General features: G+C 47.9%; 1 protein-coding gene across 4 annotated transcripts in view; it reads left to right on the top strand.

Annotated features, from left to right (window-relative positions):
• Nucleotides 1-18,401, top strand: part of TNRC6B (trinucleotide repeat containing adaptor 6B) — a 230,652-nt gene that overhangs the window by 56,243 nt on the left and 156,008 nt on the right. For 3 of the 4 annotated variants that reach the window (XM_058673240.1, XM_058673247.1, XM_058673243.1), the window contains 2 exons: nucleotides 6,956-7,032; nucleotides 13,610-13,695. In XM_058673240.1, the coding sequence (XP_058529223.1) occupies nucleotides 13,651-13,695 (45 nt within the window). In that variant the 5' untranslated portion in view covers nucleotides 6,956-7,032; nucleotides 13,610-13,650. Of the gene's footprint in view, nucleotides 1-6,955; nucleotides 7,033-13,609; nucleotides 13,696-18,401 lie in introns of those variants that run through there. The other variant, XM_058673242.1, reaches the window with a different exon arrangement.

The raw sequence follows: 18,401 nt of genomic DNA, 5'->3' as shown, positions 1-18,401 counted from the left end.
AGATCTTTTTAAAAAGAAAGGATCCACAACCCTGGAGAAACTAGGCACCCCTCTGCTGAGGCTGGTCTTTTTGCACTGCTCAGTGTGTGTTCGTACAGAGTCTGACTGGAGTTGAATCATTTTGGGACACTTCCCCCAAGACTCCAGCTTGTGTCTCCTGGGTCTAGGACTCAGATTCTGCCTTGAATAAGCCTTTTTTGCAAACTCCATTTGCCTCCTTTGATAAATCCTAATACAAACAGTCATTTGAGTTTTTGGCCTAGCGGGCTGGGTGCTCTTATGCAGCACTTCAGGGCTGAGTTCAAGTCCTGGCTGCATTCCCCATCTGGCTTCCTGCTTAGGCTGACCCTGGCAGGCAGCCTGTGAAGACCCAAGTGTCCAAGTTCCTGCGGCCCACAGAGGACTCCTGGATGCAGCTCCTGCTTCCAGCTCCAGCCCAGCCCAGTTCTGGCTGTTGTTTGTGTTTGAGGAGGAACCAGTGCATGGAATCTCTCTCTCTCTCTCTTTCCCCACCTCTCTGTCTCTCCCCCGTATGGCTCTCAAATACAGAAAAAGTTTAAGAAACTCATTTGATGTTTTTAACACCACATGCAGTTAATATACAGTGTAGACCAAAGAAGACTTTAATCATCAGTAAATTGGTTACAAAAATTGAACATAATCTATTTTTTATTTTTAATTATACATTGATAAAGTATATGTATGTACCTATGGGTTTACAGTAACTTTATTATTTATGAATACAATGTGAAGTAATGAAATCAAGCCAGTGAGCATATCTATCATCTCTCCTCTGTTTAACTCATATGTGGAGCAGAGTGGCCTGCGCTTAGTTAAGCGTTCCCTGAAAACCAGCTGGTCTTATCTGCTCTCAGAGCAGCCAGTCTGGGATCCTGGAAGCCTTGTTTGTTTCCATTTCCACTCCTGCCTCCATGTGACTCGTATTTCTGTGTAGGCTTTCGGACAACTTAGTTGTTTTCTCTGAAAGAACTGACAGGCTGTCCCTGAGGCGGTGGGTATCACTTGAACAGACTGAGGTATAGTACAAGGTTGTAGCCCAATCCAAGACTGAGTTGGTTTTTCTTGGGTCATCTTCCCTACTTCCAGGATTCAGGAATGCATTTCATCTGACTGCCAGGTCGTGCCCGCAGCCCTGGGACATCAGGGCCTGCCATACGGGCAGCGTGGTCCTGGCACCCTCTGTAACTGATGAGTGTCACCTTTATTAGAGCAAGCTCAGCGTATCACATGGAGTTGTCATTTTTTCCTAAATATATATTCACTCGGCAGGAGTTTGTTGTTCCTCTCTAAAAGGATGGTGCTAGGTGATAACTATGATGGAGATTCCACCTGCCCACACAGGAACCAGCCTGGTGGAAAAGTGTGGCAAGTGCAGTGTTCCCTGGAGAAGGACCCGTGCAGGTGACCTGTAAAGAAGAAGAGGCAGTGAGGAAAACTTCACGGAAAAGCTTTCCTTAAGCTTGCCTCTGAAAGTTGGGAAGTGCGTCCTGTGAGTGGAGGTCCTGAGGCCACACGCTGCTCACGGGAAGCTGAAGGCAGGGTGGGTCTTCCAGATGACGCCACAGTGGGCCGGGTCCCATGTATTGGATTTTACCTGGTAGGTGGATGGGCGGTGTTGCAAAGACAGGAAGTGTGTTTTCTGAAGCTGTTCCATTGGGGGACAGGGGAGGCTGTGAGGGTAAGAAAAGTGATTTGAAAACTGTCAGAGTAAAACTTACCAGAACCAGAGCGGTGAGTAGCAGTAGGAATAGGCAAAACAAAAACAAAGTGGTACCAGTCTAGCTGGAGGTAGAACTGACAGGGTTTGGTGGGAGGAAGGAGCTGGCGCTGCCCCCAGATTTCAGATTTGAGTGGGATACTTATGGTCTCTTTGGGAGGCAGAAACAAACGCTTGGAGGACGGCGGTTGGAGCTGTAGATGTGCCGCGTTTTAACGCCCCGGAGGTCCACTGAGGCACATGGCCCCACAGTCACACGGAGAGTTCTGAGGGCTCAAGAGGTCAGTGTGAGGGAGACTGGGTGTCATCCAGACAAAGGGTAGGGCTTGTGTGCACAACAGAGAAAGAACAGCATGAAGCGCTGGGGAGGACACCGACAGACCCTACGGCCCAAGAGGCCGGAAGGACTGAGGTAGACTAAGGTAGCACAGGTGCCCGTTGGCCCTTCCTAAGTGGTCAAGGGACAAAACCCGCTCCCTGCTGGAGTAGTCAGAATCACACTGGGTCCTTGAAGTCGGGTTAGGTTTGGATCGTTTGCTACGACTGTGTCCCTCACATCCTCTAACTACAGCATTCACAGTCCCTAACCACCGCCACCTTCCTCCTCTTCCCTTGGCTGCTACAGCTATGCAAGGCAGACCCCCAGTGACTGGATCTGCAGTGTCTGTCCTTAGGACAGGAAGGAGCTTCCAAGTGACAAGTGTCAGTTGTCCTGATTTTTAAATGCCGAGGAGTTTAAAACAGGAACAGGATACATGGTATCCACTGTACCTGACAACTGGAGTTGACATGGACAGAATTCAGGCCCTAAGGAGAGGAAAGAGACAAGGAAGAGGACAAAAGCTGGAGCCCATCTTTGGACTGTTGGGAATGTTTTCAGGAATGGACAGACTTGAATGTAGCTCTAGGATTTCCCAAGCACTGAGCTGATGTGGGAGTGACCTGAACCTGCAGAGGCAGCATGTGCAAAGCTTGCAGCCACAGTCATCTGTCATGTATGGGTAGCTGTGTCAGCCCATCTGCTTGTTGCAGACCTGTGTCTGCTGTGCACCTTAAGCTGTGTGTGCATGCCCTACGCATTTGTATTTAAAGCATCTTATCTTTTCAGAGAAAGGAAGGGTAGGGAGGTGGGAGAGTTCTTCCATCCACTGGTTCACTCCCCCAGATGCCTGCAATAGCAAGGGCTGAGCCACATTGAAGCCAGGATCTCTATCCTAGATTTCCCTGTTTGTGGCAGGGATCCAAGTATTTGAGCCACCCTTTTCCCTCCCACAGCCCCAACCAAGTCTGCATTTGCAGAAAGCTAGATAAGTTAGAGTTGAGATTCAGTCTCAGACCCTCTGATACAGGATGTGGGCATCCCAGTTGTTGATTCCCTCACTGCATCGCAGCACCCATCCCCTCCTTAGGCTTTTAATATTGTTTGTGCATCTTAATGAACTTGGTGCCTTCATACCCACTTGGGTGGCTGCTGCCCCGCCCTCAGAGCTGAATGGTTGGAACTCTCCTGTCTGCCGTCAGGCCCTTCTGGGTGCCCTTGCTGCTGTTCTGTTCATCTCATCTCTGTGGCTTTGCCTAAAATGTCTCTTCTGAAAACATCTTGCTTCAAGTTAAATCAGTTGCCAGTGGTGGTACACACTCAGGGTTTTGGGAATTATTTGTGTTTCAGAAATCTACAGAGTTTCTCAAGAGGCTGCCTCTCAAGAATGACGCTAGCTCTCAGACTCACCCAGCCCTAAGTTTTAGGAAAATTGGGACAAGGAGAGGGGTGGGGGGTACCCGTCCTTCACACGAAACAGTTAAGTTTGCATATCAAGACCCTGCCACATCCGATGTGACACCAAACCCAAGCATAAAGTAACTGGAGTTCATTGAGTATTTCTCCCCTGTGGCCGTGTTCCTTGGGAAGATTTAGTTCTGATTATATCCTGTGAGTTTAGGAACCTGGCTTTGGGGGAACTTTTTAAAATTTTTTATTTGAGAGACAGATCCTCCATGTACTGGTGAACTCCCCAAATTTCTACAATAGGACCAAGCCAAAGCTAAGTCCAAACCCAGTTGCTAGAAACTGTGTCTGAGTCTTCTACATGCCTGGTAGGAGCATAAGCACCTGCTGCCTCCTAGAAGGGGCACTGTGAGGAACTGGAAGCAGAGGCAGGGCTTGAGCCAGGCACTCTGGTATGGGGCAGTGTAGCCACTGAGCCAGGCACCTGCCATGGAGGAAACCTTGAGTCTACTTGTAGTTTAAAAGCAGGAGTGGGGCCCTGCTACTCCAAGCCCCTTTCCACTTCTCACCCCAGTATTAAACCCCAAGACCAGTCTGACTGATGAGTAAGAGAACACAAGAGATCTGGAGTGTTTCTCAGGGTTCCCTACTGCCACAGCTGAGCTGTGCCACAGGGGAGCTTTTCAGTGTGGTTTTGAAGGAGTTCACCATTATGCATACCTTAAGGCAGTAATTGTGTAGAGAGCTTCAGCCAGGTCCTTTGTAGAGTAGTTTCTCTGTTTCTCTTGAAAGTGAGCACACCTGCTAGGGAGGCTGGCCATCCCACAGAGAAGGTTGTGAAACTGCTCTGTGGGAATTGGGCCCAAGAATATTTGGAGGGACCTGTGTTGCGGCACCACAGAGCAAGCTACTACCTGGGAAGTCGGCTTATACTGGTTTAAGACCCAGATGTTGCACTTGTGATCAAGCTCCCTGCTAATGCAGCTGGGAAAGCAGTAGAAGGTGGTTCAAGTGGTTGGAACCCCTGCTACCCAGGGGAGACTTGGGTGCAGTTCCACGCTCCTGATCTCAGCCTAGCCCATCCTCAGCTGTTTGGGTCATTTGGAGCGTGAACCAGCAGGTGAAAGGCCAGTTTTTCTCTCTCATGCTTCCTCCTCCCATTCCACTCCCATTCTCTGTAATTCTGCCTTTCAAATAAAATCAGTATTTCAAGAAGGAGTATGTGGAACACTGCCCAGTTTCCCCATCAGTCTGTGCTCTGCCTCATCAACACCTTTTCCTCTCAGTGAGTGCTGCCATATTGGTGGAGGAGTGCGCATGAGAGAGAGATGAGGTTCACTCCTCAAATGGCCATAGCAGCTAGGGCTGGGCCAGGCTGAAACCAGGAGCCTGGCACTTCATCTGGGTCTCCTCACATGGTGGCAGGAACCTAAGCACTTGGGTCATCTTCTACTACCTTCCTACGTACGTTAACAGGGAGCTGGATTGGAAGTGAAGCAGTTGGGAGTTGAATTGGCACTGATTTCAGATGCCAGCATTTCAGGCAGTGGCCTAATGTGCTATGTCACAAACCTAGTCCAACCAGCAGGAGCATCTTGGAGACCTATCACCCAGCACGCAAAGGGATTGAGCCGACTACTGTCTGCTTCAGTGCCGGCCTGCTGAGAACATCTGTACCAGTGAGCTACTCTATGAAGTTGGTACAGAATTGGCACTAAAGAAATGAAAAGTCGAGAGAAAGCGTGTAATCCAGGGCAGGAACTTGAGTCAGACTACGATGATGCTTAGGGGTATTGTGATGTTCTGTGACTGACAACCAATTAAAGAACCCAGGCATTTTCTTAGTTGCTGAGGTCACACCTGACCACCAACCACTGCCAGCAGAGATGGTCGGTGGGGAAGCACTCACACTGGTTCCTTGTGCAGAACTACCCTGTGCCAAGGAAAAGATGAGTCGTGCATCATCCTTGCTGTGAGGGCATTGTTGTTGAAGAATACAGACCCATGGATCGTAAGGCGTGTCTCATGGAAGGCTGTGCAGGCCAGCCCGGGTCGCCCCAGAAGCCCTGCAGGATTACTCTGAGGCAAGTCCAGGAGAGGAAAGATGAGTCCTGAGGTGGATGGCAGAGGAGGAGCTAGAGACCTCCGCAGAACTGGTGCTGTACATGTTGTAGACCAGGAGCCCCATGTAGTCCCTGTGAATGGAATGTGGAGTGAACCAGTAGGCAGCTGCTGACTGAGTAAGCAGCAGTGTTTCCAGAAGTCACATTTCCTTTTGAGGAAGAGATATTGGGAGAGTGGCGTGTGTAGCAGGAGTGTGAGAATCACCCACATCCATATGCTGCTGTTTCTCCTCACGGCACAGTTCAGTCTCAGATCAGTCAGTTCAGACATACACGAAATGAGCCCAGGTGGAGTTGGTGACAGACACAGTGCAGCAGGCAACTTTCAGGTTTCACTAAGGCAGCACCCTGCGTTCTGTGATGGATGGGTGCAATGCCGTGAGAAGCAGAAGTCACACTCTGGGACCCATGCATCTGGCTGCTTGCACAGCTAAGGGACCTTCTTCCTGGAGGTGACAGCCCTGTGACGGAGGCTCCCTGGGCTCACCACCCTTTTGCTCACTTCAGACCCACATTGGTGGGTCTAGCCTTGAGCAAGAGATCCTTGTGGCAGTTGTGTTCTGCTGCTGTCAGATGAAGGTGCTGGATGTTTCCTGAGTATTTACAGTTTTGCATGTTCACATGTATAAGCTTATATGTTTCTCAGAGCCAGGGACACAGGCCATCTTGAAATAGCAATTATACTGCATCTATTAACATGTGGTCATGAGTTTATCTTGAAGAGGCCATTCCAGCTCTTGTAAGAGTTGACTGGGGAGGGATAAGAGCAGGACCAAGGGAGCAGTTAAGGAGACTCACGCATGAGGAGGGATGATGGCAATGACCACGAAGAATCATGGGCACATCAGAGATACAGATTTGAAATTTGAAATTAGATTCACCAGCGGACTTACGTGATTGAGTGAGAAATCCAAGGCAGATCTCCGGTTCTGTCTGTACTCCAGGGTAGAGGTGGCACCCTGACCAAGGCAGCAGAGCCAGGAGGAAGTGGCCTGAGTGAGGCGGAAGTGGAGCTTGGGAAGTGCCTCATCGGAAGTGGTTATGAGATGTCCAGCTGGAAGAAAGGCCACTGCTGGTGTTCGGGTAGAAAGCATAAACTGAGAAATGGCAAAGGTGGGGCAACTTTTAAGCCTTCTTCAAAAAGTGCTTCAGTTCCCATTCTTGCTGACTGCTCGCCGTTAGGACTTGTGTGAGGAGCTCTGCTTGCACTAAGCATTTTACACAAGACCCTTCTGTGAAGAATGTCGCTGCCTCTCCCTGAGCTGGAGGAGGTGACAGCTGGGAAGAGGAGGAGAGGCCACCTGCTCCATGGCCTCCTGGGACATCGTGCTACAGGTGCGTGACTCACTGTGCTTTTTCTCTTTCCAGGGTTTTGCTTCTTTTTGTACTGAATGTAACCTAGACCCATCTTCACGGGCTCCTGTTGCCCCAGGATACTGCCAAAGGTAAATGTTTACAATGTGCATCCACCCAGTATTGGCCATGAAATAGAAGAAGGGCATGTCCTGGTGTGGCTGTCCCCAGAGTTCTGTTCTGAAGGGTGTGCCTGTCCCAGCACCTCGGCCGTCTGTGCTCCTGCCCTCTGCCTCCTGCCATGGCTGGTCCCAGTAGAAGCTCTGGTGTCCTCACTGCTGCTGAGCTTAGATGTGATTATTAGCAATTGCAAGCTTTACCCAAGTGTGTTCCTGGCTTCTCTGCCGTTTGTCTCCCTCTGCTGCAGCCACAGCTAGCTTCCTAGGTGAGATGTGCAGTCATGTCCCTCCTTTTCGAAGAGTTCTCTTAGCCCCTGCTTGCTGCAGTGTAGTCCTGGAAACCAGTGATAAACCTAATTCCAAGGAGTGTTGCTGGAGGCTTCTTTTTAAAGATTTATTTAATTGAAAAACAGAAGAGAGGTAGAGTAAGAATGATAGAGCTCTTCTGTCCATTGATTGACCCTGCAATGGCCACAGCAGTCTGGGCTGCAACACATAGAAACCAAGAGCCTGGAGTTGCGTCTGGGTTTCCCTTGTGGGTAGGGTGGCCCAAGTATTTGGCATTTCTTCCACTGATTTTCCAGGTGCATTAGCAAGGAGTTGGATTGGAAGCAGAGCAGCTGGAGCTTGCTTGAACCAGCAGTCTGATATGAGATGGGCTGGGCTGGTGTTGGTGAGTGGCGGCTTAACGCTCTGTGCCACAACGCTGGCCCCTCTGGCTTCTTTTCCAGTGAATTCCTCTCTGTAGCTCTTAACAAATGGTTTTATGTGCCCTAGATAGTTCTTTCCCATGGTCTGTGCTTTGATTGGTGCATTGCTTTTTGGTTAGGATTTTGAAGAAGGGGAAAGACCGCAGCTTCCTTTCTGTGTCCTTCCTGGTGGGCCCTTTTCTCAGACTCCCGTGACAGCATTTCCTTCCTTTTGAGTTCTAATAGCACCTGTTTTAGAAACTTGTTGACCACTTCTGAAATATCAAATATATAGCTTTAAGTGAATTAAATACGCAGATTAACAGAATAACAGTATCTGGTATTAAATATTTGATAATGTAATCACTATTACATAGAGGCATTTTTAAGAGAAAATAAATCCAATGACGTTTTTATAGGTTTCATAGGAGAATTCACACCCGGTCCGCTGAGGGCACCGAGCACGGAGCTGTCACTTCCACCTAGAGATGGACCAAGAAATATTTTATAAAAGCTAGATCCTGAATGAGGAGTGGGTGTTTCTCAGTGGCGTCAGGGGAGGAAGAGGCAGAGGAAATGATACAGATTTAGAGCAGTGTGGTGCGTTGGTGACACTGAAAGGGATTCCTGGGACAGAGCACATGAGGGCAGAGACAGGGCAGGCAAAGCTGGACAGACTGACATGGGCCCTGCCTCCTGCAGGGCTTCAGTAGTACTCACATATTCACTGGCTCTTCCATGAGTCCTTGCATGCAATCTGTATAGCTTTAAAAATCCCATGCAATTGCAGACATGCATCTTGTCCTGTGTGTGCTCATCAGAGTACCTGGCCAAGGCTGTCCATCACTTGTACACAGGGTGCACAGTTACAGCCCCGAGGTGAATGGTGTGCTGTGGCAGAGTGGCCTGGCGTCTGCTGGCAGTTCTGGTACCTTTGTTCACCCTTCCAGGTATCCCTCCCACTAGTGGGCTTGGCCTTCTCAGGCCTCCATGGGTATTGACATCTCAGACCCATTGTAGCTCCCCAGCTGAACCCCTAGCGCATGCTCAGCATATACCAAGGCCTGGCTGCTTCATTCTGTTCTGTTTTGTCAGAACAGTGAAACTGAGTTGGGCCCCCAGACAGAATTCCTAAGTCTTGCCTTGAAACAAGAATATATCACAGCTTTTAAAAAAATATATATATATACATTGGGCCTGGCGGCGTGGCCTAGCGGCTAAAGTCCTCGCCTTGAACGTGCCGGTTCTAATCCCGGCAGCTCCACTTCCCATCCAGCTCCCTGCTTGTGGCCTGGGAAAGCAGCTGAGGACGGCCCAATGCATCGGGACCCTGCACCCGCGTGGGACACCTAGAAGAGGTTCCTGGTTCCCAGCTTTGGATCGGCACAGCACCAGCCCGTTGCGGCTCACTTGGGGAGTGAATCATCGGACGGAAAATCTTCCTCTCTGTCTCTCCTCTCTGTATATCTGACTTTGTAATAAAAATAAAATAAATCTTTAAAAAAAAAAAAAGAAAACACAAGTTGGGATCCAGAAGCACCCAGTAGTGTTGGCTCCCCCACCCAGGTTCTAAGCCAGCAGATGTATAGCAGAGAGGACTTTACACAGATAGAGATCCAGATGTCACTGTTACTCACTTTACTAATAAAGTTGACATAGAGGAATGGATTATATGCACAGGGTTTAATTCCAGAGTTCAGGAGTTAGCAGGTTCATTGACTCAGTAGCAATCTGGGATAGACACATGCCTGGAAGAGAGAAGAATCAGGGCAGAACAGTCAGTTCCAAAGGCAGAGGGAGAGGAAGGGGCCAGATCATGTAAGTCCAGTCTTCTTCCAGACCACTCATTGGCTGAGTCACTTTTCCCCTGATAGCATGGATCAGGGATGTGATAGGGCAGCAATGGTAAGGCTTGGCGGACTGCCCCGCCTGGAGGGAAGCATCAAAGGTGGGGAAAGACTTTCTCTGCTGACATTGCTCCAGCTGTGTCTCTCAGTGCTTTGGTCTTAGTGAGTCTTGGTCAGCCTGGGCATGCCTGGCTCTCCTCTCCTTTCTAACCGTCTGAATTTTCTTCTGTCTGTCCTTCCATCCATCCATCCTGTGTAATCAGAAGCCTCCTAATTCCCATTTTGCTTTTAAATGACCTGGATAAGCCGAGCACAAGCAGTCCAGGCATAAAGCATCCCTGGTTTTGTACAACATGTGCTGTGTGAAAAGCACCTGCTTTACAGCTTATATGCAGCAAGTAAGTGGCGGCTTTTGCAGGCTGGAAGGCCTGTGTAAAAAAAGTCGTCTTCAGAGTCTGAACTTCACCTTAGCCTTGGCTGCTTAGGAAGAGCTGTGTTGGCATCACCCAGGGTCACATGGCAGCCCTACATGTCCCAAAGCCACCAATCCCAGGGCCCTGTTCCCTTTGTTGAGATCAGCACAGTAGCATTTGCTCAGCAGGCTGCAGTGACCGGTGCGTACTGAAGCCACCTACACAGCTGACGTTGCATGAGCTTTCAGTTCCTCCACCCCTCCAGCCCTGTCCACCATGGCTTATTTCTTGGTGAGGCCTTGAGAAGCCCCCAACCTTCACTAAGGCTTCTGTGCCTGGTGCTCCCAGCCAGGTCTCTATAGAAACAGCCAGCTTGTGGCAAAGTTGCCATAACTACATTCACCACTAGGGTCAAAATTCTATGTGGTTGTGGCTTACAGACCACTAATTCAGCCTCGGGAGTTGAAAACTGGTGCACAGCTCATGTGGCCTCATGTAAGCTTCTGTAGAAAACACTCTGGCTGTCCACAGCCTATGTCCTGGCACGGGAGAAGCCTCAAAAATCCCACATGTGATTTACTTCCCGAATGTCACTTCATCTCTGTCACAGCTCCAGGTCCACGCACAGCCATCAGGGTCTCAGAGACCCAGTAAACAACACTCTTCCCCAGTGAGTTCTGTACCAACTGAGAAATACAAGAGCAAGGCATTTGGCAGACCCACCTGTTGCCTCTGTTAATGTAAAGCTGTGTTGGAAAATGTTAATTCCAGCTCCAGACAAGTGAACTTGATAACACTGAACCTCAGAACTTGGCAAATCGATGTAATCCTGGGGTATTGGAAGGGTGCTGGTGGCAGAACACATGCTCCCTGGGGGCAGCTGTCCTCTCGAAAGAAGTGGGAGATAGGACTGGGCTCCGCATAGCTTGCTTCTTGCTCCAGACTTCCATTCAGGTAAGCTCCTGACCCTCTCCAGGGTGGGAAATCAGCAGCCTTCCTCTCGCACAGATCAGCCCCAGGGTCTGGCCGAGGACACCTGGGGCTGTGAGTGTACCAAGTCAGAGCAGATCTTTGTGAGTGGGCCACCTGCATCTCCTGAGTTCCTGCTGTCTACCACGCGTCAGCTAGTCCTTAGAACAACTAGTACCCTTAAGTTTCCATGGGAAAGCTGAGACGGAGACAAACTGTCATTTTTTCAAGGCCACCCTCAAGTTAGAAGTGTGGGCCTGTCTGTTCAGGTACAGCCACAATCACAGCTCCGTGTACTTTCCAGCCCAGCTGTGGTTACCCCCACTTCCACCCCCATCCCAGTCACTAAGAGGTTCAGTTCCTTTGTTGGTTTCCTGCAATAATTTGTACTGTTAGCCCCACGGGAAACCAAGATCTGGATCAGGAGAGCAGTGCTTCCTCTGGGCCTGGGCTATGGGTAGGGTCTTGTAAGGAGTTGATGGATTTGAAAGTGGGGAAAGGGAGGGACTGTGAGACAGAGACTGTAGATCAGTGTGGGGGGAGGAGGAGTCAGGGAGGGCAGACAGCTGTGGCTGTCAGGAGAGAGGATGCCGGCCAGGCATGTCATGCTACAGAGAAATGTAAGAAAACTAGACCAAAGCATCCGGAGAGGATGAAGTAATAAGAGGCTAGCCAGCAGTAAAATGAGCACGGGGCAACAAGCAGGCAGGAGACGGGAGCCTGGGTCTGGGCCAGGCACTGAGGGAAGGGCTCCAGCTCAAGGGTTGTGCATGAGCCAGGCCCTGGGGGTGGGAGTGGTGCTTTCCTGCTCAGCTGTGCCTGGGAGACATCATCTGGGAAACAGCCTATTTGAAGTGGGAGAATTTAGACATTTGGGGAGCAGTTTGCATGGTTTATCTTCCTGGATTTGTTACTGAGTTTTTCCAGGGCTGTCAATCTCATTCTCAGGGAAAGAGCAATGCAGGTTTATCATTCATGGCTGTGGTTAACAGGAGAGGGACACTGGGTGTCATTGTGGGCCTCACAGGGAGATGTTGGCCCATTGGAGCCTGAGGGATTGTAGGCTGAGAGCTTTCGACTTGTCAGCTTTACATCACACAAACGTCTTTCCCAGGCAGCCCTGTTCAATGCACAGAGTGGATCTCTTGACACCCCTTCCCATCCACCAGCAGCAGGATAGCTTCCTGGAATGACGTTGTGGTCTGGAGGCTGGCCCTAGAAGAGCCTGCCCTGCCTGAGAGCAGATTGCCAGATCCTGGGGCGTTTTTAGAGACTGCACAAGCAATCGCATTCTGCACATGCATAGCAGAAATGTGTCAGCTAGTGGCCTGTGGGCTCTTAAGGTTTGTGTCTGTGAGCCTTATAAAGTGTTTGACAGTCTGAGAAATGATCATGCCTGTATTGTGACAGACCTGTGTTCATTGATTATTCCTTGACAATTACATATTTAATGAATGCATTAACACATCAAATAGTGTTTCAGGAGCTTTCTTTGGCACACTTTAATTGGTGAAATTTTAAACTTTTGCTTGACTCATTCTCAGAAGAATTACTTTTTATTATTTTGCTTTATACCTATAAAAACAGATTAAATGGGCCTTTAGCCTAGTGATAAGACACCTGCTTCTCATATTTGTGTACCTCGGTTTGCTAGCAATGGTTTCTGAAGTCCAGCATCATGTGATGTGGAGTCTGGGAGGCACTGGGATGGCTCAGGTAATTTGGTTCCTATCCCCACATGAGAAGCCTGGATTGGGTTCCTGACCGTTGCCTAGCTCCAGCGGTTTAGTGTGGGGAGTCAGCTGAGATGATCCATTAGCATACCCTTTGATTCCAGTCACAAACGAGCCACCACAGCATAGCTGCCAGGGCTCCACTCTGCTGCCTGGTGTTGCAAAGAGTTGAAGATTTCCATGGTTGCCTGTACCAGAGCAAGTGAAACAAGGAGATGGAGAGCTTTCAGTACGCAGCACCTCAAAGCTCATCACTATCCTTGTACCCCAAAGTAGCGAGAATTTCCTGTCCCACATCCTGCCTTCCTTCCTTCTTGTCTAACACGTGTATGTGTCTATGCACATACACACCACACAGGCATGCACACAGTCACACATACAACACATACCACACATGCACACACTCATCACACAAGCATGCATGCAATCACACACATACAACACACCACACATGCACACACCACACTGGCATGCACACAGTCACACATACAACACACACCACACATGCACATACACACCACACAGGCATGCACGCAGTCACACACACACCACACATACACATACACACCACACAGGCATGCACGCAGTCACACCACACATACACACCACACAGGCATGCACGCAGTCACACCACACATACACACCACACAGGCATGCACACAGTCACACACACACCACACATACACACCACACAGGCATGCACGCAGTCACACCACACAGGCATGCACACAGTCACACCACACATGCACACAGTCATCACACAGGCATGCGCGCAGTCACACACACACACACAAGTTACCTAATGACTTCGGTGACAGAATTTCAATCCACACTTACAGAAAAAAAAAATTTTTTTTTGCCTGAATCCCTTACATGTTCTTTCTCCCCTTGCCTCCTAGGCGGTGGCTGTGTGTGTGAAGCCTGCACGGGGTGCACTGCCATGCAGACCACAGAAGGAGAGGCGCCGGGAGAAAGCAGTTCCAAGGTCAGCACGCAGCGCATGCAGAGGTCATTGGCAAAGGCGGGAGGAACGTAGTGGGAATTTTGTTTTAGGAGAAGTTTGATTGGTTTAAGTTTGAACTTAACCTTAGACTGAGAAGAGTTTTTGCTTCCCAGTATGTATTTTTGTTTTGCTACATGACAAATTGAAAACATGTTTTACTGCTATATAGAAGACTTTGCAGTTCATTTTTACAGTATTAGTACTGTGTCTTTTTAATTTTGTTATGGAAGTTACATATCCTTTGAAAAATTAAAACAAGGCCGAAGTACATATGGGAAAAGGCACAAAGCTGCCCTGAGTCCTGCTGTAGACAGGCACGGATGATTTATAGACATTTTGCTGTTGTATATCTTTGGGTGGTCATTTGTTTGGGCTGCTTTCTCATATAAAGCTGGGCTGCCTGTCCTCCCTGTGTGTCAACGGGTGCCCATGCCTCTGCATCTCTGTGTCCTGCATTGCCTCGCTCCTTTCTGGCCTGGCTATGTGGAGCTCTCGAAACCCTCCTGTTGTCTTTCTTCCCATCCCGGGGCTGTTTCGATCTCTCTGGGAGCTCCTGAGGGAGTCTCATGTTGGCTCCTGACCAGCTCCCAACGTCGTCACACTATCTCTTGTGGGATCCAGCTGACGGTCCCTCTGCTGCTGCTTTTCCCCATCCCCTGGCTGGTCCTCTCCACGGGAGCAGTGTCACATTGTCACGCTAAGTACAAGAAGCCAGATGTGGACGGACACAGGCTGGTTGGTTTCATTTAAAGGATGTGTGAAATGGATGATTCCCAGAGGCAGTGCAGAGGGTGGTTTCTGGGGACAGAGGAAGGGGCTCAAGAGGGAGTGGCACTCACTACTTGGCGGACGTCTAGGATGAAGGAAATCTGGGCCTAGCTGTGGCCAGCATTTGCACACTGTAGAATCCAAGTTGTGCTTGGGAAATGGCTTGGTGAACCTGGAGCTAGACTGAGATAGAAGGTTTTATCATGCCATGAACTCAGTGTCCACTTTCTTCTTTTGGGGAAAAAAAGACTAGCTATCTCGATTTTCTTTAACTACTGCAACGTAACAGTTCCGAATCAATTGGACTAAAGAATAAAAGAACATAACATCCATTTTATGCTTTGAGTAAGTAGATGCTTCTGTTATTAGAAATTGGTTTATAATGTCAGCTTCATTAGTCCTAATTTAATTTGGGTTTTTATGGTCTCTCCCATGGTCTGTGTTTCTCTTTTATTTGAAGCCTAATCTTTGTGATGGTTTTATGTTAGTTCAGGAACTGTTGTAGCACCATGCTGTTGTAATGTGTCTGTTAACAAGAAGAAAAATTTGCCTTTGAGGGCAAATAAGGAATTTGTCTATGGAGCGATTGTGAGCTAAACCTAATTTTTTCCCAATAAAACTATTGCAAGAGGATACAACGTGAGCCAAAAAGACACAATTCCTGCTGTCCACATGGTTGCACTCTAGTGAGAGACCCAAATAAATATAAGTGAAGATGATAATAAAAGGTTGTGATAATTATTACAAAGGAAATAAAAGCAAGCACCGTCATGTTGGGTTCCTGGCAGGGTGTATACAAGCAGTCAAGCAAGGACTTGGGTGAGCACCAGAGGAAGGACAACTCCGATGTGAACGACAGAACTGTGTTCTGGACAGAGCAGCAGCTGTCAGAGCCCCAGCCTCTAAAAAGAGTGTGGGAAACCCTAATGGCTACGGTGGGAGAAAGCTGACTTGGCATTTATTTCAGAGGCAGAGCTGAGCGAGGGGATGAGTTGGGAACTTAAACTTTCCATCTTACAATCAAGAAGTTAAAGTTGGAAGTCGGGGAGGCTGCTCACTGAAAGCAGGACCTGGGTTTCTTCTTTTATTTTTTAAAGATTTATTTATTTTCACTGGAAAGGCAGATTTACAGAAAGATGGACACAGAAAAAGATCTTCCATCCACTGGTGCACTCCGCAAATGGCCACAATGCTGGAGCTGAGCTGATCCACAGCCAGGATCTTCTTCTGGGTCCCCCACACGGGTGCAGGGTCCCAAGGTTTTTGTCCATCCTCTGCTGCTTTTCCAGGCCACAAGCAGGGAGTTGGATGGGAAACGAAGCAACCAGGACATGGACTGGTGCTCTGATGGGATCTCCGGACATTCAAAGAGAGGATTTGGCCACTGAGCCATGATGTTGGACCCTCTTCCTTCTCTCCTGCCGTTTTCCAGGTATCCATGGAGGGCCTTTGTACCAGGACTGTGCTGAGGAGCAGGCACCAGAGTCACCTCATTGAACTGTGATGCACTGATGGTTTCAATTCTTGTCTACTAAAAGAAATAATGTCGTATTTCACATTAGTTCAGAAGGAGCTTTTTTCTAATGAACACATATCTATAGTACTAGTGTACACAAATAATTCCGTGGCTGAGGAAGAAATTGTAAGTACAGTCCCCTTTAAAAGAGTGGAGAGGAATCTTAAATGCCTAGGAATTAAGCTAACTAAATATGTGGAAGACCTCTATGATGAAAACTATAAAACATTAAAAAAGGAAATAGAAGAAGATATTGAAAAATGGAGAAACTTACCATGTTCCTGGATTGGCAGGATCAACATCATCAATATATCCATATTACGAAAAGTAATATACAGATTCAATGCAATCCCAATCAAAATCCCAAAAATATTCTTCTCAGAAATAGAAAAGAAGGTACAAAAGTTCATCTGGAAACACAAGAGACCACAAATAGCCAAAGCTATTCTGAAGAATAAAAATCAGGCTGGAGGAATCACAATTCCAGACCTCAAGATATACTGCAGAGCAGTGATCATCAAACCAGTCTGGTACTGGTAGAGAAACAGAGATCAGTGGAACAGAATAGAAACACCAGAAGGGAGCCCACACATGTATAGCCAACTAATCTTTGACAATCAAGGGGAAAAGCCTGGCCTGTTCAACAAATGTTGTTGGGACAACTGGATAACAGCCTGCAGAATTAAGAAGCAAGGCCCACACCTCTCACATTACACAAAAATCAGCTCTAAATGGTTCAAGGACCTAAATCTACACCCAGAAACCATCAAACTATTAAAGGAAAACATAGGAAATACTCTCCAAGAAATAGGAACAGGGAAATTCTTCTTAGAAAAGATGCCAAGGGCCCGGCGCCATGGCCTAGTGGCTAAAGTCCTTGCCTTGAACGCGCCGGGATCCCATATGGGCGCCGGTTCTAATCCCGGCAGCTCTACTTCCCATCCAGCTCCCTGCTTGTGGCCTGGGAAAGCAGTTGAGGACGGTCCAATGCATTGGGACCCTGCACCCGCATGGGAGACCCGGAAGAGGTTCCAGGTTCCCGGCTTCAGATTGGCGTGCATCGGCCTGTTGCAGCTCACTTGGGGAGTGAATCATTGGACGGAAGATCTTCCTCTCGGTCTCTCCTCCTCTCTGTATATCTGAGTTTGCAATAAAAATAAATCTTTAAAAAAGAAAAGATGCCAAAAGCACCGGCAGTCAAGGACAAAATGAACAAATGGGACTGCATCAAGCTAAAAAGCTTCTGTACAGCAAAGGAAATGATTAGCAAAGTGAAGAGGCAACCAACAGAATGGGAGAAATTTTTTTGCATACTACAAAAAGGGGAGTAATAGCCAAGATTTACACAGAGCTTCAGAAACCCAGGGACAGTAAAAAAAAAAAAAAAAAAAACACCTTGTGAAAAAATGGGCAAAGGAAATGAACAGACATTTTTCAGTAGAACAGATTCAGATGGCTAACAGACATGAAAAGATGCTCAAGCTCCCTAGGCGTTAGGGAGCTACAAATGAAAACCATGTTGAGGTACCAACTACAGTGAGACTGGCCTACATCCAAAACTCAACTAACAACAGCTGCTGGCATGGATGTGGGGAGAAAGGTACCCTCCTTCACTGCTGGTGGGAGTGTAGGCTAATACAACCACTGTGGAAATCAGTATGGGGAGTGTTTGCAGAATTGCAAATAAATCTGCCATATGACCCAGCTATCCAGCTGCTAGGAATATACCCAGTAGAAATGAAATCTGCACATCAGAAGGGGATCTGTAATCCTACATTTGCAGCAGCACAATCTACAATAGCAAAGACATGGAAACGATCCAGGTACCCATCCAAAGAGCAGTGGTTAAAGAAACTGTGGTACATCTACTCCATGGGATATTACTCAGCCATTAAGAAGAGTAAAATTATACCATGTGCAACTAGACGGTCCCAACTAGAGACCATTATGCTCAGTGAAGTAAGTCAATCCCAAAAAAGACAAATCACCATATGTTCTCTCTAATATAAGGAAACCATCATGCAAGTTGGAATGTATAGCGATGGAGTAATGGAGACTACCATATCCAGACATGAGGACACAATGCAACATGCATTCCTACTTCCAAACAAAAAATGGGCTCCCAGTGAAACTGTTGGACATATCTAGATGATGGGATGATGGACTGTCTGACATTGTCGTACCAGCAATGTCGGAGCATACTTAAATAGCAGGTAGTCCATCATCCCATTGTCTAGATACGTCCAACACTTTCATTGGGAGTCTTTTGTTTGAAAGCAGAGATGCATGTTGCATTGTGTCTTCATGTCTGAATATGGTAGTCTACTCCACCACAATACATTTCAATTTGCATGATTGTTTCCTTATATTAGAGACAACATATGGTATTTGTCTTTTTCGGAAT

This window comes from Ochotona princeps, chromosome 15 (assembly GCF_030435755.1).
Source record: "Ochotona princeps isolate mOchPri1 chromosome 15, mOchPri1.hap1, whole genome shotgun sequence".
NCBI lineage: Eukaryota > Metazoa > Chordata > Mammalia > Lagomorpha > Ochotonidae > Ochotona > Ochotona princeps.
This window is presented reverse-complemented; position numbering and strand designations above follow the sequence as displayed.